At 41.1% G+C, this 21,044-nt stretch overlaps 1 protein-coding gene across 1 annotated transcript in view; it reads right to left on the minus strand.

Annotated features, from left to right (window-relative positions):
* LOC118508836 (diuretic hormone receptor-like) overlaps positions 1-20,795 on the minus strand; it is a gene marked incomplete at its 5' end in the record, with an annotated part of 31,786 nt that extends 10,991 nt beyond the window's left edge. Inside the window, 10 exons of the mRNA XM_036048583.1 lie at positions 1,384-1,511; positions 6,463-6,648; positions 6,758-6,868; positions 8,753-8,829; positions 10,673-10,753; positions 17,589-17,688; positions 17,908-18,001; positions 18,098-18,281; positions 20,253-20,376; positions 20,574-20,795. Of these exons, the coding sequence (XP_035904476.1) occupies positions 1,384-1,511; positions 6,463-6,648; positions 6,758-6,868; positions 8,753-8,829; positions 10,673-10,753; positions 17,589-17,688; positions 17,908-18,001; positions 18,098-18,281; positions 20,253-20,376; positions 20,574-20,795 (1,307 nt within the window). The remainder of the gene's footprint in view (positions 1-1,383; positions 1,512-6,462; positions 6,649-6,757; positions 6,869-8,752; positions 8,830-10,672; positions 10,754-17,588; positions 17,689-17,907; positions 18,002-18,097; positions 18,282-20,252; positions 20,377-20,573) is intronic.
* Between the last annotated feature and the right edge of the window lie 249 nt (positions 20,796-21,044).

Consider the following 21,044-nt stretch of genomic DNA (forward strand, 5'->3'; position numbering starts at 1 on the left):
CCTTGGTCGTGATTTGCCAAGCCTAACGGCTACCTGTGCCGTGAATTGCCCACAGTAGAATAGTCAGCCTTGCATGTAGAGGGCACGGTCATGCAGAGTTTAAGGCTCTATAATACTATTTTTTATAAGCTATGCCTTGTTGTTTTTTGGTGAACGATTTATGAAGATGTTGATGAAGTTCTACAACACCCATACAACCGTAGAATTAAGTTGGAAGAATCGTTTAGCGACATTTTATATTAAAATTATTCTTGAGGTTGAAATAATTTGTAAAATTGTTAAAATATATGTAAAATATACAAAAAATATTGTAACATAAAAAAAAACATAAATATTGAGCATGTAGCAAGAGCGGTTCGGGGCGGTCCGGTGGCAGGGGCGATAACAGCGCTGGTATTCAAACTGCGGAACCGAGGTTCAAATCCCATCCAGACCGCCTCCCCGTACGCAGGGCTGACTACTTTGCTACGAGTAAAATCAAGCCACAGAAAGCCAGAAATGGTGGCAGGCCGAGACCTCTCGAGATTGTAGAGCTAATGAAAAGAAATCAGAAGCAAATTGTCTATCCTAAGTGATAAATATAGGTTTTACTCATAATAGTTTCCTTCCGACTTAAATTACTTGTATTCAAAGTCTTTCAGTTTACTTTCGTTTATTTGGCCCACAATTTATGGCCCTATTTTATGTTTTAATATCAACGACTGAACTTGGGTCCATTCCACCAGAAATAAAGTTTATCTCGGGAGCTATAAAATATGCATCAGTTGAACTTTAAAACAAAATACAATTCTTAGTGGTTATGGTAAGACCATTTAAAAATTGTACTTCTCTAAACTGAATCTCAGAATTCATATAGTTTGAACATTTTTAAGTAAAATAACCAGAAAGTTCTAAAATGTATCATTATCAACGCATCCCTGTCACTCAAGGGTTCACCGTAAATAACTATTATACGCAAAAGCTTTCCAGCGCTGGCTAGAATACGTAGGAAAAATTTATAATCATTTGCATATGGTTAGGCAGCATATGGTTTACGGTGCCAACAATAACTGCTAGTGACATGCATTCTTCCCGCTAAAATTATCCATCTGCGGAAAATAATGTCTCGTGCCAAGAGAGTAAGTGGAGCTTAAAAAAAAAATTTAAACTAATTCATCACACAAGGTTCAAGGTTGACAAGTGATAGTATTAAACTCATACATCAGCTACAAAAAACGAATCGAGAGGACATTTCTTCTGCACGACCTAAACGGAACCAAAACATCGAACAAGCTAATTAACCTCCGAGGCATCTCGTGAAGGGAGCCGTGCGGTTTGGAGCCATCCAAATAGCCCCTGGTAGGCTCAGTGCACCGCTCACACAGCCGGCACTTACTCACTTACCGTCGACTTCGCTGCCGGACCTGCCCGAGGCGAATGTTACGCTCGTCTCGCCAACGCTCCAGCCGATGCCGCAGCGCCAACCGTACCTCCGAGTTGAGGAAGCAGTAGAACAGGGACACGGAAAGACCCTGTTGAGATGAAAGAAAGCGAAAAAATCGTTGGGTAAGTGTGAAAGTTCCTGTACGGTTGAGAAGGAGGATTAGTTAGGAAAAGCGATGGAAGGAAAACACTTTCACAAATGAGACCGCACAGCTCATCAGCCGGCTGTGAGATGTGGGAAAGTGTTTTCTGATTTCAAGCCGGTAGATGTGTGGATTAATGTGGATGGAAAACTCGGCTCCAAGTGTACGGCGGGTGATGGTTTCATTTTGCTTGCCCTGGTGGAATAATGGCGTCGGTTGGTATGTTGAGTGTGAGCGTCTCGCGCATAATCTCCGGTCCCTGGGGGAGAAATCAGGCCGGAGCAGGGAGGGCGAAATGGGAATCATTTTTATCTTTTAACGAGACGCGCATCAAGGGATGAATTCGGTTAGTACGGTAAAAGGTTTCTATTGTTGTGCGTTTTTATATTCATAAAGACAGGTCTGGTCGTATTGCTGGTTTGCTCTGTTGTATTGTTAGCGTAAAAACGGTTTTATGTGTGGTTTAAAGTCATTCAGGTTTCATTATGTTCGTTATACTTAAATCGTAATTTAATCATGTGGCTTTCATTGCTTACTGATAAAGAAATCGGATGAACATAATTATAACCGTATATTCGCAAGAATGGTGTAGAAAATTAAGGGTAGACAATGAAAATTATTATAAATAATCAATAATTCCACGATCTTAACAATCAAGAACTGGTTGAAAATTGTACAGCGTTCAGTAATTTAAAAATAAATCATTATTCTCTGGTGATCTTTGAATATCTAGCTGGAAACTTGGCCATAGCATTCAATGCCTTAGGCCGGTGGAATCATTAACATTTAACATTTCCGAACATTTTTTTTTGTTTAACTTAACAATGGAAATTGAATATACAGCGTCTGGCCGTCATACTTTAAATAAATAAATAAATAAACGATGGAAACCTTAAGCCTTAGCCATCGGTCAAATCTCATACGTGTAAGAGGGAATTGTGCCACCAGCCTTAGTGATCAGTCGCTACTCCTCATTGAAGCGTTAGTTTGTCCAAAAGTTTGTGAAAAGAAGTTTGTCAAAAAATGGTTTTGGGTGCTTTTTTGATTTTTGAAGAATTTCAGACAGTAGAAGTCAAACGGAAGTCTTCATTTTAGACATGAGCATTTCATTTTGAACGGATGGACGGCATTAGCATTGGATCCAAGTTTCACTACAATAAATCCATCAGCACTTCTAGTCTTTTTTCTTCATAATTTTATGCTGCATTCTTAAGTCACACAATTACAGTAAAGAGCTTCCAGAAGTAGACCCCTATATGGTTTAATCTTTCTCCAGAGATGAAAAGCGTGTTGTAAGACTCTAGGCCATGAATGTTGATAGGAAGAATGTGTCTGACATTCTTCAACTTCCTACCTTATATGTGAAGCATACAAAACAATCAAATCTTCAATTCATGTTCCTCGACATTTTTGGCCATAGTTACTCAAAATCAATTGACAGTGCCGTAAAATTTTGCTAAGGTCGCTAGGTTTACGACTCTAGGTCATAAAACAAAACAATCGAGAAAACCTGTCTAGTATTTTTAATACATAGCTATCGCATCATTTCACAGAACTATGTTTCAATCAGATTACATTCTATTTGTTTGTGCACGCAGTTCACCTCTTCATTATAAAGATTCTAGGCTTAAACTATTCCGAGCGGATATCATTAAATTTAATTGAAATTTCTCCTTAAGAGACGCACACATCTCTAACGAGTAATAGTGAATGAAATTGCCAATTAAAAACATTGATAAAATAGCTTATTATTACATTTGTGCCATCAAAAATCCGGAAAATGAATAAAGATTGACAGAATGATTTTTTTCCTCCGAAATGGTTTTAAATAAATGTCCAATAATAATTTCGTGTTAATTAATTAGCTTTTTATGGCACAACATGATGCAATCTTTCATCGTTCATAACAAACATAAATAATAAATCTGCATTTCCGCTGTTCTTGATAAATGCATCGAAAGCTCATAAGAAAGCTTTACTGATGCGAGCTTTCAAAATGTGATCGATACAATATTTCCCGGCAACCTCTCAAAAACTTCCATTTCTCCCTAATCTATTACAAAGTGCATGCAAATTGCTCATTCAATTAAATGCCTGTTGCGGGCCGATCGTTTATGCAACGGCATGCACTATAAGCGGCTCTGCATAAGCATAACTTGTGCGTGTGTTATTATCAGCGAATGCAATCATCACACCTGGCCATCGTTTGACACCGATACATATCATCAGGTCAATGAATTATGTTTGTGAGCTATCACAAGCCGGTTATTGTTTATCATCTTTGATGTTATGCTTTTGCGCAAAACCCTCGTCTTCTCCTTCCCGCTCCGCTAAACCCGCGCCCCAATAACCTAATTTTGCAAATGCAATCGAAAAGCTTAATTTTGGCTAGCTATTCATAACCACACACACACACACACACACACACACACACACACACACACTCAGGAGGCCCCATTACCGAGCCAGTTCAGCGTGACAAATTATTTCCCGTTCACCGTGGCATGGCTTCCCGGTTCCTTCAAAAGGTTGGGTTGGCGTGCTGCTTCGTGTTACATTTCAATTTTAGATTAGCGTTTACGGTGGATGTCCGGAATTTGGCATTTTGTGAAGAGCAGCGTCGTGTGAAAATCCACCTCTTACAGCTCCTACCCCCGATTGGCAAACGTTGGAGGGTAGTTTTGAGGTAGCCAAACATTGTAGCCTGACTATTTGGCATTCGAAGCTTGTGGATGTCCGGTTTTTTTTTTGCTAGCGTTTGCAATGAGGAAAAGGAAAAAAAGATGAAAGCCACTCGACGTGGTGGTGTAACTGAACAGCTAATTGGCTGGCCGCTGGATTCAAACGGGCGGTGGTCATGCAAGCGCAGCATAACTTTGGGTGTAACATAGTTGCATAGTGTGGTCGAGCCATTCTGTGGGTCGATTGTTGGTTGGGAATTTACAATGTGTTAGCCATTTAAAGCCATGACGTTGAAGCTGCTCGTGTGTATGTGTGTGTTTGTGGGGAGAAGAAAGGAGGGGAGGAGGAATGGAGGAAGGTGAGGGAAATGGTGGAATTTTAACATGATTGTTCTAGGCGGTCTACCAGCAGGGTATGCTGGTGTAATGTATACTTTCGATGCAAGGTTGTGAGCATTTGTGGGGTTTTGGTGGGGATATAAATTATGCAAAGTTTTCTGTTTTTGTACGAAATGTTTGAATAATTTGCAGCTCATAAATTATTGTGAGGGAATATTTTACAACACTCAAACTATTTTAACACTTTAAAGGAGAATGAATTTTCTATCGTTGTGAAAATACTTAATGAAATCGTTAAATGCTGGAATGTTAATTGAATAGTTGAACTGATCTTTATTAAATAAAAACATACTTTTATAAGATTGAATTTTAATTTGAGAGATTTTAAAATTGATAAATTAACTTTAGAAGAAAAAAATCAAAATGGTTAAGCTTGATAACAGCTATGTCTTCTTTGTGTTACTTCTTCTAGGACCGTTACTTCTTCTAGGTGTTCATTAGTGTTCACTTTCATATCTTTGTCTCAAAAATGAACTTCTATACGCAGGGACTGTCATATGTTTTGGGACAAATCCTCAAACGTTTTCATCGCCGGTTTGTTTATTAATAATGTTTTAAATTTTGGCAACATATTTTAGTTAATGTTTTGCAGGAAACTCGAACTATTTTTTGTTATAGCTTAATTTTTTTTTCCTATAGCTTATTGTACTGTCCGTTTATTTTTTATACTCTTTATGATCTAAGTTTATAAAAAGTCAAATGAAAAAAATTGGTTTTTAAGATGACAATATCATAAAGAAATAATGTTTTGGACTGGTGGCAGAGGCGTTAGTTACACGGCAGGATTGGGGTTCAAATCCCATCCAGACCGCCTCTATTAGCTAAGAGTTCAATTCAGTCACAGAAAGCTAGAAATGGCGAGGCATTTCGAGGTTATAGTGTCAAGGAAAAAGAAGAGACTATGTTTTGTTATAGAAATAAAACGTTTATACTGAAAACCATTAAGTGAAAGTAATGAAAAGTGAAAGTAAACTTAATTTCTTCCTTTTGGCCTAGCTACATCTTATGTTAGGTGTCTGCCATGCCTGCCATTTTTGACTTCTAGACTTCTTGAAACCACATAGTTGGGTAATCACTTTGGGCGAAACGGCCCAGATGGGACTTGAACTCCGTCTGTCTTGTCTGTTCGTGTTGCATGGCTACCAACGGGTAGCCCAAAATTACTTTATTTTATAGAAACACTTAGGTATAAACTTTATCATTAATATATTTCACGTACTGAAAAGAGTTTGTTAAATAAAATATATAAAATGTTAACGAAATGCTCATTATTGAATTTTTTTTTTTTTATTCATAAAGGACGGCCTGGCCGTATTGCTTAAAGCTAAATTACAAAAATAAGTACAATTCACGATGGTTTGGAAACATTTCCTTCTCCAAACCGTGAAAGGGCACCTTATCCCGGGTGAGCTCGGTTGAATTTTATTTTAAAAACCTATAAATTGTCGATCATAAAAGACGCGTTTTGTGAATTTGAATATATTGAACACTGACATATTGCAAAAATCCTCCCGTTAAAGAAAACGATAGAAAAAAATGAGTTCCCGAGAACGGGAAGAAAGAGTTTTGTAAATTGCTGTGGAATACATTCTTAACGCCAGCAGTCAATATGCGTCAGGTGTGGTACAAGTTCCTAGTATTTATTTTATTTATAAATTGTGCCATGAAAACACGTGTGTTATGTATGAGTATCGACTAGAGCAAAAATTACAATTTAATAGCTCCACCGTACACTCATGTAGGAATCGATTATTTTTCACACCACAATTAACATGTAATGGCCACCCGGGTTTTCCCCACCACCGGCTCTCACTTACCTGTGTGCTCAGCAGCAACGCACGGGCAATCGCGAAAATGTCACTGACGACCCCTTCGGCGGGTGCGGCCAACACAACCAGGTACGTAATGCCCAGCAACGGTATCAGTACCAGCAGTGCCTTCGATGCCTTCCGGTACTGGCGCGTCTCGACCGTGTTCGCCGATCGCAGCTTTGTGATAAGCACCTGCAACGAGGAACCGGGCATTTGCCAGGCAAAGTTAACAGTTTTACCAGGAGCAAGGAATTAAACAGCACGGTCGGAGTACGGTTCGTTCGGTTCGCTTGCAACTTACCCACATGATTCGTATGAGAAATACGAGATTAATGATCAGTACGGCACAGACCGGGCCCTGGAAGATCCAATCGACGACCGACTCACGCATCCAGGAGCATTCGATTTCCAGCTAAACAACGACAAAACGCAAAACGACACACAATAACGACATGAGTGCCTTTTCTCCGCTATCGATCGGTTCTGATGAACGCGTGGGAAGGCTTTTCCGGGGAAATCTAAACTAGGTCATTATACCGCAACGTTTGGAGTTGTTTTTCGTTGCACGAGTCGAGTGGCGTGCGTGGAAGACCCACCCAGGAAGAATTGGCCCCGTTGTGTTAAGCTGGTGCAAGGAAATGTATCGTTCTTCCTGTTAATGTTTTTTTCCATCAGTCGCTCACACTCTCGCTCTGTGTCGAGAAACACTAGTCTTCGTTTGTTGGGAACGGAATATCAACAGCCGTTAAAATGGCAATTTTGGCCGGCGCCCATTTAACGAGTGTTCTTACGCTTCTTATGGCGTTCTGTTTGTTGTAGCACTTTCTTTAGAACTGCAACCGAATCGACCGACTGAATGGTTGAAAAGCTTTTTCGAGAGTTTAGCTCTACTGGAACAATTATTTTACGTCCGGGTCTTTACGCCGGAGTGTCGGATGGACTTTTGCGAAGGCTATGGCGATGTGGTTCGGCAAACCTTCGTGCCATGAACAGTGGGTATCGCTGGATGATGCCGGTTCCGGAGAAAGGAAAAAAAAAAACAATCAACCACTAATTGAGCGAGATTTGTTTGTGTTTCTGGAGTTCGGCATCCTCTACTTCTTTTGGTAGGAGAAACTACTGGAGAGTGTTTTTTGAGGGCTTAGGGATCCCAAAGCTCGTATAGGAATTCTGAGTTTTAATTAAATAAATTCAGCTATGTTAAAAAGCTGTGGGAGAAGTGTGAAACGTTTCTAAACAAAAGCGGCTATAAGCGTCTAAAGTTATACAATTGCTCTAACAGGTTTGTTTACCTAAAAAATAGAAATGAAACCATTTTTAAATTAATAGCTTTGTCGATATTTTGCATTATTTTAAAAAAAAATATTAACACAAAAAATAAAATAGTTAAATCTGTTGTTACTATTGCCTTTACAAAAACTTAAAATTATTAAAATTGCATACTTTCAGGCAGCGGAATTGCAGATGGTAAATTATTTATTCTGAATTTATTACTCTTTTGAAATTATTTAGGTTGTTATTCCCTGATTTCGAATGGAATCTGCTTTGCAATAACTGGTGGCTGTTTGTGGTGCCAAGGAAGACTGCATGAGTGCTTCGAGAGTATTGCCGGACAATTTCGGCCGGTAATGTCTCTTGTTGACCTCTTCCTTTCGATCGATAAAAGGGCAATGCTGGATAGGAAGAATTCATTTGAGAGATAAATGGAACTCTCTTGTTTCTTATAGTGTGAATGTTTTTGCTCAAAATGTTTTACTAAATAAAGCAAAATTTTCCTTAACTTAATACAATAGTAAAGAAGAATTTTTTTTTAAATATTCAGACACAAAAAACAATGTTCTTCATGAATAAAAATTTTAAAAAATTAGACACATAAGTTAGATTGGAAAAATTTAATAAGTGCAGAGTCAAAAATTATCCGAACACTTAAAATAGCAAACATACGCTAAAGTAAAGTTTATATGGCTGAGCACCACACTCGCTAACCGCAAAGCTTCCTTCAGCCAGATGTTGTGGTTCATTCCAACCAAGCGGTAGCAATACGAAATGGACACTAACGGTAACTCAAAATTCGGAAACAAATGTCAACTTTCTGCAGCACTCTACACGAGTAAGCTAAAAGTTAATAACAATTTAAACTTTCACTTTCCCCCCGGACTGGCACGCCCAACGACCGATGATGACCCATTTTGTTGAGATAATTGTTTCGTCGATTTTGTAACGGGGATCGAAAATCGTGTTGGAGTAGGTTCGCGGCGAGGGGGAAGTATGGGAACTTCCGGCTGCACTTACTTACCGTGTCCGTTTTGCCCTGCCCGGACAGGGTGATACCTTTGGCGATGGCCCACAGCATAACGAAAATGGCTGGACCACCTGGAATTTTGGGAAACGGAACGATAGAAAAAGGTTACGAACGGTTTTTTTTTCGATGATGAAAGGGCCTTTATTGCTGAATGTTTTAAAAATTAAATAACCAGTTAATCGGAATTGTAACGGGGGGTGGGTAGAGTTGTATAAAAAAAAATTGGTCCCATATTGTCAATATGCTGCCAGTGTTAAGGCGTTTGAGAAGATAATTACTGTGGTGTAATGGTAATGATGTGCTTCATTCTTTTATCGCCATTGCACAATAGGCTGTTAATATTTAATGCTTACACACACTACGCAGCCTTTGGTGTGCGTTTGTTTTGTTGCAGCATCTTCTTTAGGCCCTTTTTTGTCTCCACTCTGTTTAAACTACTCTCCCGGGAACGTGAACAATATGGCGTACGAAGGGAGAACGGTCAAATGGAATGCTTAAAAAGCAACAAAACACCATCTTCCCAACCGTTAGGACATTCGGTGTAAGAGTAAAAAAAACAGATCCCGTACTGGAATGGATGGCCATTTACTTTTTGCTTCTCTTTGGTACGAATGGTCAGGAGCTAAAGGATGGTCCACTGATTCGTGTGTCCCTGGTGGTGTACAGACGGTGCGTTCGCCACGTTACACGGAACGTAGCACGCGGATAAAAACCGGAGCTTGGGCGCCGGTTCGAAATAATGGTCGCCACACTGAAATGGACAATTTATTTAGTGTTTATTGTGGCGATAATGGTTGCCCCCCCATCCCGGTGCTGGCTGGTTTCTCTGCTGGTGCTCTTTTTTTTCGCTTCTCGACCGGTTAGCTTTTTTCTGGTGTTCGTTTGTGGGACTTGGTTGGCAACGGAGGCCTTGCCGGTGTTGAGTATTGGCGATTGGCCACTTGCCAGTAGAAGATAGTGGATGAGTGCCGATGCTTGCAGTGGTTGGTTGGGCAGATAATCTGGCTTTAAGTGTTGCGAGACGGTTGTTAAGCGAGATGCATTTTTCATTGCACCGTAGTATGGGGTGTGCGTGCATGGTTTAAGGGGTTGTCGAGATTCTTTCATAACGCTCTAAAGGATTGCATTGATGGGCCTTCAATTTGTATTCCAATCCAGTCTAAGGTACGTTTTAAAGTTTGGTTAGGAATTTTCAACTATTGAAAAAAAGTCTATGAAGTCATCATAGGTCCCATCAGGGGAGGACCATAGTATAAGCATACTAAACAGATGCCCCGAGTTTTCAAGAGACCCCAAGGGGCTTTTAAGAGACCCTGTAAGCTGGTTGTCAGGTCCTTGGAGATTCTATCATTTAGAGGGATCCCAAATTCCATATCTCCACTTTAGGGGCCTCCTACTTTTATTCTGCTTAGGGCATCCAAGATGCTTGATCTGCCACTGTGCCACTTGTAAGCTTATTATAGTAAATTGATATATTCGCCTTCGTTTGCGTAGCGTCACTTTCTCAAGATGTTTGATTGGCTGGTATAAAAAAAATCCCTAAGCTTATTATTCCTGTCTAGAATTAAAATCATATGAGTTAAGATGAGGTTAATTGGTGAGTTAAGATGAGGTTTTGGTTAATTAAGATGAATTCCGTAACCAAAAATCTAGGGGCTCAAATAATTGGGCTAGAGCGATCATAGATAGCTAGAATCAAATTCAATTGTAAATTTTATTTAACAACGAATTGCATAATTTAAGGCATTACCTATCTGATACCATTCTGAACAGATTTAATGAAGCGAAACGAATTGAATCTATTCCCCTGCTGATATACTATTTAACGTAGAGTTTTTTGGTTTTTACCTATAAAAATAACTAAGACATAAATAGAATAAAATTCGCCGCAAAATTCGCTCCTCCGTTACTTACCCCAACCGATGGCGGCATACATGTTGAAGCGCAAATTATCACCCGAAAACGTTTCCACCACGAGCATGTACAGATAGAGCCCTGTAACGAAGGAAACAAAATCGTTTAGCAAGATAATGATTGCCAGCCCCACACCGAGGCTCAAATTACACAAACAATGGCGAAGTGGATACAAAACATTGGTATATGCTGCACTGAAACAGAAAATCTAGGAGACTATCTTATCCGATACAGCTGACGGTAGTGATTATAACGCTTCGCCAGCCTGGATGGATTTGCTTCGACAGAAACGAGAGAATAGCCCCTCTTCCGGTAGGAAAGAAGTATAAAATCATTTCCCAGAATCGTAGACTAACAACGCGAGCACGATACTTGCAGATTAATTACTAAGCATGCATAGTGTTCTGGCGACGAGTCCTCCGGGCGGCAGCCCTCTATCCCAAGAACACGTCTATTTCGAAGCCTATAAGGCCTTGCGGAAGCTTTTAAATGCTTGTATCATGTGCTCCGAGGCATCGGACGGTTCGATGTATTCGATCCGATAGGATTAGTGTTTCGTTAATAGCTTCCGCGCTGAACTCATGATGATGCAGAAAAACCCCTGTCCGGAGAGAATGGAACGATGGTAACCTTCTTTTGCTTGAGAATTAAGACAGCAGGATGAAAAAGAAAGCCAACAATCGTTTATCGCTTTTCTTCCTGTATCTTTCGCATTCGCTTTCTGCGTTGTTGATTCTGGGTTGTGTTTTTAGGGAAGAGGTCGCTGAGGCCATGAGCTTAAGCTCAACCGCTTAACACAAACCAGAAATGACGTGCCTCGCGGATTAACGGCCTTTCTGTTTCTATAATAAGCTTCAGCGGCGCAACGCTGAAACTATAGCACCATCGCAAGCTGCGAAGACGCTCATAATTTTCGCGTTCGATAAAACTTTCTCCCAAAGGTGGCCATCATCCGTCCAGCAGCGTATATTTTCACTATGATACTAGGTGGAAAAGGCAAGAAAAAAAAAAGTTTTCTCGGTCTCTCCAATCTGGTCTTGCCAAACATAACGCGTTAACAGCACGCGTGTTAGAATGTTTAATGTTACACTCATTAATAACCTGGGCACCTGCGAGAACTCTTTATGCTCCCTGTGCGAGAAAGGCGGGCTCTAATGAGTGTGCCGGTAAATTGAAAAAAGTTTTACCATCGAGGGTTGGGCGAAGCAAAAAACTTTTCTCGTCAACTGTGCCGTGCCTCGTGTGTGTGTGTGTGTGTGTGTGTGTGTGTGTGTGTGTGTGTGTGTGTGTGTGTGTGTGTGTGTGTGTGTGTGTGTGTGTGTACGTAAGGGGTTCCGTTCTATTTGCGGTTAGGAAAAGCTATTTTAGTGTGTTGGAGGTTCAAGTGAAACAGGTTGGTTAGTAGGTGAGATGGATGGTTTGTTTATGTGCATAGTTGTGGTGTTCAATTCTGTTTATTAGATTGGTCGGCCAATGCTCGAAATATGATGAAAACTTTACTTTGTTTAAAGAATGGTAGAGTTTAAAAACAACATAATAGTTAAGAGAATATAATTTTTTTCAGAGATTCTTAGTAAGTGAAGATATATATAAGAGTCGAAATATTATCATACTGAAGAGGACTGATCTGAAGAGGAAAGCATCTGCTATCCTCAAAACGAGCTGAGTTAGATTTGAGCTGGATATTGAATAAGTGAATAATAATTGGATTGAATAATGATATAAAAAAAATCTGAATTTTTAAATATACGTAGTGTTGCCAATCGGTCATAATACAACCTGAGGAAAACACTCTTATCTAAATACTTTTCGTGCCGGACTGAGCTGAATCTCTTTATAGTACATTTATAGCAGCCTATCAACAGAAAGGATGATCCGCAGAAGGATTTCTGTTCCACCGAAAGGACTTAATTGTGTGGAAGGACAATGGAAGAACCATTACAATGGTGAGATCACTAGGACATCTTTCCTTCTTGTAGCGATTTTGAACTCTCTTCGATATAAAGATTCGAAGACTAGTCATGTCATGATACTGTCACCGACGAATCCCCGATCGGCCGCTCCTTCCGCTCCTAAGTTGATGCGCCACCGGGTAGCAGTCGGTACTAATAGAGGATAATAGTTTGAATTGAAAAGTTCAAAGTCTTAGAAGTTATGAATCAACTATTGAAACAGTATAAAACAGTATATACTTTTCATTAACACAAACAACCCTTGACGACTGATTAAAAATAAATTTGAAATCGCCTTAGTGATTCTAATAATATAATGGCAAAAAGCTAGCAAATCCATAGTTCATAGATCGAAAGCAAAAGCAAACTAACTCCATTTAATGTTGTTTAGTTTTCCTGCTACTAATTGATCGAACGTGACGTAAGGGAATGGCGAAAGCTTATTTCAATTACTGTCCCGAGCAATGCACAGCGAGAAAACTCGGATAGCACGGAAATTGAATCGTACAGAACCTGCCAACCGGACACCACAAGCACGTTCATTAGAATCGGCTTTTAGTGTGGAAAGGAAAGTGCACGGTGGAAAAGGAAAAACAAAACACTCAACCACTGTCGGGTTTCCGTCCATTTTCCACTCCACTTCACTGAGGTTTCGATTGGGAAGAAACCAAACGCAGACCAGGCTTACTAAAAGCAATCTGTGTCGCTGCGTTAATTGGTGAGAAGATATAGATCGGTTGCTGGGACTATTCCACCGATTTCCTGGTGGAATCGATCTTCCGCTAAAACCTAATCGTAAATACTATCGGATTACAAATCGATCCATTTACTGGTCCGGGAGTAGAGTGAGAGGTTTGGACGGGGCAAAGGAAAAAAAAATAGAATCATCCGGAATGCTTTCCACGGGCACGAATGGATTCCGTTCCTAATCCAAAGTCAAACGCAAGCTAAAGCTCTCTTCGATCGGTTTAAATCCAATCGCAAAACGAGTGATCCAAACATTGGGAGGATGTAACTTTGCCCAAAGGGACCACCACCCTGAAAGATGCTTCCCCCGGGAGGCAAGTGGCATTTGTGTGTTGTTCTAACAGGAGTTTTTTTCTCCCTGTTTGAATGGAACTCTCAATCCCGATCGGTGGCCCTTGGGAAGGGTAATATAATGTTGGGGAGGGCCAAGCGAGTGGGAAAAGATTCTGGTTTTGTCCGGATCGATTTAACCCAGTTAATCCCACCATTAACGTTCGTGCTTCAGCCAAGGACATAAGACCATAATCTTCGTTCGTCGTTTCGTCGCCGTCTCATGCTACTCGCTGCCACGCTTGGCTAACAATTTTGCCACCGTTTTGCCCTCCGGCACTCGAACTCAGTGAACGATGAATCCATAATCAATATTTATCTTCATTCGCCATTCTGTTTTTTGTTGCTGTTGTTGCTGTTCGGAGTTTTCACCGTCATACCGTGGAATAGGGCTTCGTTACTAGCTACAAGCACAAGTTCCTTTATGTCCTTGCACTAGGGACATCTCTGCTGTACATACTGTTTTTCAAAGGAAAAAAGGAGGAAAAGTAATGAAAAGCAAAGGGAAAAAGAGAACAACAGCCAAGTAAGCATCCCTAATGTCACTCTGCCTAGAGGTGTTTCGCCGAGGAGGTTGGGAGGTTGGGATCGAGTTCCACCGGCAGGCATATCTAATGCGCCGTACCGGATTAGGATCGAGAAGGGTCTGAGCCTGATTTGATAACAATTATTTTCGAGGTCGAGAAATAATGTCAACATGAGCATCTACTGTCCTTCCAAAGTCGTGGGAGGGCTGAAGAAGCAGCTTCAGCGAAGGACAGTGATTGGATTGGGAATGAAATTAGGAATGAAATAAAACGATTTTTTTTAGTTTTTGTCACTTCGTTTGTTTTGCTGTGTTGTTTTCCATGCTTGACGCAAGCAAATAATTTCTCGGTTAACTGTCAAGCAGAAATTAAAAAATGTAAGAAATTTTATAATGTAAGACATGTACTAAAGTGAATTGAAATTTTGTAAGAGGTTTTGAGGTATAATTCTTCATCCTTTATGAAGCATGTAAGTTTAGATTTTTTAAGACTGAATTTAACTTTGAACTGCAAGTTCAGAAAGGTATTGGATTTTCTAAACTCTTTTGCATTATACTTTATCAAACAGTGGCATTCATGTACTTGAATTCAAAATTGTAAATGTACCCCTAAATGTTTGCAACCAACATAACATCAAGCTATTGAATCTTTGCACCTTAAAGTATGCAATCTACATAACAACATATTGCAGGACTAGTTGTTCCTTTCCAAACCAAATTCAATACGTGATATTATGCTAAATGACATAAAATTTCGTTCGAAGTAATAATAAAGAATAAAACCTGATTGCGTTGCATCAATTATCCATCCGTTACTGTCCGATCATTATGTTGACCAGAAAAATGATCATATTTCGCCGAACATCATTACTGCATCACGAACACTGTTGCTTCTCATCTTTAGCGGGGAAAGAAAAGAGAAAATTCTCAATCTCTACCAGCCATAAAGAAACCATCCACTATCGTGCAAAATGCATTTGTACCACCCTTGCCATCACCTTTTTTTTGTCCCTTTTTTCTGGGTAAAAGTTTTCATTTCTCACTCCCTCTCGAACAAAGCTGACGAAGCGAAACCGACAACGTAACAGTCAAATCCACGGTGCACTGATTATGATTTTACTCACGTTCCCCATGTTCTGTGTCTTAAATTCGATGGAAAGACATGGGATGGGAAAGCTGAAAGCAGATTGTGGCAACTTTGTTGTAACCGTCCGGTGCATGCGGTTCCTTTTGATTCCATTTCTTTTGCTGCTATCGCTAAAACATGACGACGGGTTTTGTGACAGCGTGTTCCCAAACGATCAACTCGCATTAGCCGATGCCGGTAAATGGACGATGAGCGGAAGCTGCGATGGACGAAGCAGAATAAACTGGACGAACGTGTTTTAATGCTGATTTTTACGTGGCTGATTTAACCGTGCGAGTGTGGAGTGGAATTTTTGAAACGGAGTAATGTAAATAGTTCAGAGCAGTGTCGGGGTTGTGGCTTAGAGGGTTTACCGTTAGTATTTTTAGTTTTAGATTTATTTGTAACGGACAAAAAACTGGGCTTTTTGGATTGTTTCTCTCTTTTTTGTTGGATGGTTTGATCTATTATTTTCTTGTAACTATTGCACTGCTATCTTTATTTCAATTGTTCTGTTACATAGTTCAGACCGTTTATTCAACCTAAGTCTAGTGCAGTATTTAATTTTTTTCCTAATCCTAAATCGTGTTCCGCTGGTTGCCTACAGTTAGGCGCAAACAGAGCAGATGGTCAATTTTTCATCAGATTCTACTTGAATTTAATTTATTTGTTGATCTAACAACAGGACAGATTTCCCCAAAAAAAAAAAAAAAAATCTTAGCTAAATCTCACCAACTTAACCAAACCATTTCGCTACGATAACGATCTCAGCTATGCCACTAATTGTCCTTCACCAATGTTCACGAGGTTCGTATGTAGGTTAAGTGTCCTTCGAAAGTATAACATAATTATTGTGTAACGCAGATAACTAATGATGTTGTTCTTTTAAATGAATTGTCAACGCCAAACTTCAATTACGCGTATGTTTGCTACTATGCCAAGCAAAAAAAATAAATAGAAGAGCCATTCCCCCCCATCTGACTGGCTTCGCTGCTTCCCACGGTTAATGCAGCAGGAAACTTTAGCAAATGTGGATAAATGTTAAACATGGCCGGTTGAATGTTTGCATTAGCTTTCTCGCCATGCGCCACATCCTAAGCCGTTCCGTCGGGTTCTGCGTCCGCGACCGAGCATGTTTGTTTTGTTCTTCCGGCACAAATAGCGAGGAAAAACGTTGATGTGCCCGTTTGGTTCTTTGTTGTGAGTGTCCTTGCGGATGGTGAGGAGGTTCTTGCAGGGGGGAAAAAAAGCTACCTCCAAAGCGCTCGGCGACACATACGACGACGGCAATAGCGCATTGCCTCACAGTAAACAGGCGGATGTTTCCGTTTTCGTTACGCGCCGGAAGGATGTAGAGTTAGAAAAACAGAACGATCGTTTTCTTCAAGGTACCGGGTCGTGTTCCTTTTTTTTCTCCCCCTGCTTTTAACCAGCAGTAATACTAACTATTACTTGGCTGTTGTGTTGGGTTTCCTGTAGCCCGGAAAAGAAGTGTGCGTGTGTGTGCAACGTCTTCTTCTTTAGCTTGGTGTGGTGTGTGGGCTCATTTTTGGAAGGATTTCGGTTTTCACGAGTGGGAAGCACCGTTTGTTAAACCTTCGTTGGCAGCAAGCAAACTCCCGTTTTACGAGAATATGCTAGCTACCAACCACGGATGATGGCATTTTATTAGCAAAACGGTTGTGCACGAGCACCAGCAGCAGACGATGGTTTCCTTTTTCGATGCTGAAGTGGAAATTTTCGGAAGCCACAGGCGAAGGCGCTCGGCTCGTTTTTAACAGAATGAAATTTAATGATATCAACACGCGACGAAACACCACTCGAGAGAGTGAGTGCCGCGGCTCACGTTTCCCGAGTAAATAAAGATCGTACGTACCGGTGGCGGTGTTTATTTAAATAGGCGAAAATGTGTGGCCACCGTTAGTAGGGAGAAGCATTTTTTTTGTTTTGTTTGGGAGGAAACGCATTCGATTTGGAGTAAGGATGGGTTTTGTACAAATAATTTACGAGAATCATTTAAAATGGCATGGCAACGTGTGATTAGATACTTGTTTTTTTTTTTTGTGAGTGGAGCTCAACGATTCACAGGAACCGTTTCAAAAGTAAGAAAAGCATCGCTGTAGTTTTGCTTTCTTGTAACTGGGAAATTTATCATGAACGGAGTAACAGACATAAACATTTCGTAAACGATCGTTTAAATGAAATATCATATTAGAGGAAAGTTTCCTCACTTACCCTCAACAAGCATCCAGAAGAAATTCGTTAACGTAAAGTAATGTAGAAGTGTGACGAATATAACACAACTCGTCATGCCGGTACTGTTGCCCGTGGAAAGCTGAATGGGATGAGACATGAAAATTAGTTAGGGTTACACTTTTTTTCAGAGCTAAATTTAAAAAGTTTCCAAACCAAATAAAAACTGAAATGTTCACACTTAAGCCAAACAAATCATCATCTGAATTGGTCTTCTTATAATTTCAAAGCGCTGAAAGCGTTTGCAGCACATTGGTAGAGTGCTGTGAATGCCCACCATCCACCTCCCAATCACACTTACCTGCAGCGTTAGGATAATAATCCACAGCAAGGCCGACAGTATGTAGGTGATGAAAAGATTCGCGTGAATCGTGTTCCGCAGGCAGCGCAGATCTCTATTGATATAAACGAAGCAAAAGAGAGTACGTGCGCACACAAGCATTCGCATGTAAATGTTTGGCCTACCGTTGGCCCACTTGCCACACACTTACTTGAAGTAAACGAAAACTATCACAGCGAGACTTAGCGCTACCAGGCTGATGATGTAGCCGGTGTAGTAGATGATGGACGAAATTTCCACAATGTCCGGCGGTGGTTCGTTCACATGGTGGCAGGCGGCATAGTGGCTGTAGTTGTCCCACCTACCATTCGGATGACAGTAGCGGGTGGCATTCTCTGGTGAGGAAACGGTACGTAAAGCAAGCAGAGGGCCACAAATGAGAAATAATTATCCGTGTCACGAACAGACCGGCCATCATACGATCGATCGATCGAACGATGTGTTTGCTACTGATGAACATCCCGATGGCTCAACGGCGATGGTTGTAAGAGATTATTTAATTGCTCATTAAATTTCAGAACCTCGGTGATTTTACCACCGAGTGTGTGTGTGTCGATCGGTCAGACGATGCCGGAGCACAAAAAGCAAGTAAAGCAGAGCATTCGTGAACGGCGGCACAATGCAGCTATGGCACGTGGAACACAGCACATTCCCGTCGGTGCGGTATGCCACTTCAAGTTCAAGTTTGTCACCGTAGAGTAAGTTTGTCGTTCTACCCGCGGAGAGCAGTGTTGGGATGGGCTGCATTGTGGTTCAATGATTTGCGGGAAAGAGTACCGGTTGGTCGTGTGTTAAGGGTATCTGCCGGTTTGCATTTCATGGGGTTGAAAGTGCAAGTGCACCAAGTTTCAATAACGCCGCTGGGAAAACTTTAATTGAATGTCATGCCGGCGGTGAACGTGTGGTTTTGGGCGAAGAAGGAGCAGAGTTGCCGGCGTAAAACAACCGGATGAGCGGATGCAAGGTTTGATATTTCTGTCTGTAGTCATGTAGTTGGAGCAAAAACTTTTGCCCTACCGTATGGTTCATAAACGAATGTTATTTAAAGTTTTGTGGAACGCGTGAACGTGTCGAAGTTGTCGAAGCTAGGACGGATAGGGGTAAATATATTTTTACCCGATGGGTTTGAATACGCGTGGGTTAGAAATGGAGTACCGTGGTAGAGTTGCTTTCAATGAGCAAGTGAAGAATTCTAACTTCTGTGTGTGCTTAAAAATAAAAGTGAAATAAACAAGTTGCTCTAAATGGACGTTGTTTGGTGAGAAATGGGTAATTATCATGAACTCAACGAGCTAAGCTATTGTACACTACGGGCTACTTTTAAAGCAACTCACCAAAGAAAGTTTGCAATTTATATAATATAAGATTATCAAAAAAATACGTTGAGATAGGAAAAGCTGGATGATTTTTTCTCCTAGTATTGATTTGGACCTTGAAATACCCAATTAAAAAATCTGGTGAAGAGCTTATAAGAGAGTGTCTATTGACGTGATGACTGGTTCTTGGGTTCAGGTGTTCGGAATTGGACCTCGTCCATCCGTATTGCGGTTCCAGAATGTAACGAAACACCACAAGATCTCAAGTTGATCTCCCATGCACAACAATAACCAATTAGCATGCTTTTATTACATCCAAAAAAAGACAGAACGGCTTACCTATAATTACTCCTAATTGCTGTTAGGCCTCTGCATTTAAGGTCATTCTTATTGACTGAATACTGATTGCATGCATACAACAAACATCAATTTCACACAGCAGAGTACAGCACAGTGCACTGTGCTGTACTGCTTGCCATCGTGCAAGCCAGTATCACTATCAACCTGCGTTGAACTTTTGGGCAATTAGATTATACTGTACACAATGTGCCCCTATTTAGGAACTATTAGGTGCGTCAGCCTTTATCGTGCCGAAACGAAAAAGACGAACAAACCCAATGATCTTTGATGATAAGATGGGAAAACTTCCACTGGCTATACGGAAAGTGTGTATGTCCGGCCCGGAGAGACAGAGCCCACGTACGGCATTATTGAATTGCTGTCCCATGAAATTCAACTAAAGCAACCCTTTTCAGGGCGTTGCGTAAGCTCTATCGAAGAGGTGCACATATTCAGGGTGTGCTTGTTACTTCTTCTGGCCTTCCTGACGGGAAAGGTACACACGCACTCACAGAAATGAGTTGAGTCTTGTTTACGCTGCCTGTTACGTTGCGTTACTTGTCGTCGATCATATTTCGTCCGAACCGTCAGCCAGCAGAGCTCGAGACGGGGGCCTGTGAACGAATCGGTGAGAGGGTTACGTTTACTTACTTGTCACATCGTAATGGACGCCTTTGAACTCCTCGAAGCATGGAAGCACTGCCCAGGTACCGGGGTCCGTTTTCGGCCAGCACAGGACCCGGTCAAAGTCCACCGGACATCCATCGAACAGCGTCTGGGCAAAAGATTCGGAACACAGACGGGTTCTGAGTGAGATGTCGTTCTGTTGATACATGCCTTTTTTATTGTTGTACTTTTTTGTTTGTGTTCGGATGCAAGAGATGCAATAACATTGTTAGCTCAGTGAAAACAATATGATATGGCATCCCTTACGATAGCGCCACATGGGCAAAATTGGACCGGACCGGTTACCTCGGACTGTGCATCCTGGTGCGCTCGGAGCAGACATTCGAGCTCGGTGCTGTTCTCGAATGCACCGAATAGTTCTGGTGGAAACGAGCTAAGTTCGTCGTAGTCCGCCACGCTGACCAGCCGCTTGTAGCTTCCGTCGCCGAGGGCTACCCGCTCCCTGTGTCGCTGGATGGGTTGTATTATGGGAGTTGCAGTGTGCTTCCGGTTCTTGTTTGTGTTGGGTTAGATGGGACGGATGCGATGCGAATTTTGTTGTCTTTTGGGGTGCTGGGTGCCAGATTTTCGTGCCACTGATCTTAGTGTCCGACAGAAGTGCGCTCGGAGGATGACATGGTGTTGGTTTGTTGATGTTGCTGAAGTTTGATATTATTTCCTTAGCACGATCGCGCTAGACGTCTAACACTGTAAGAAAAGAAAGATGGAAGAAAAAAAATCCGTTTAATATTAAATATTTTGTATGTGTTGCAAACA

This window comes from Anopheles stephensi, chromosome 3 (assembly GCF_013141755.1).
Source record: "Anopheles stephensi strain Indian chromosome 3, UCI_ANSTEP_V1.0, whole genome shotgun sequence".
Classification (NCBI taxonomy): domain Eukaryota; kingdom Metazoa; phylum Arthropoda; class Insecta; order Diptera; family Culicidae; genus Anopheles; species Anopheles stephensi.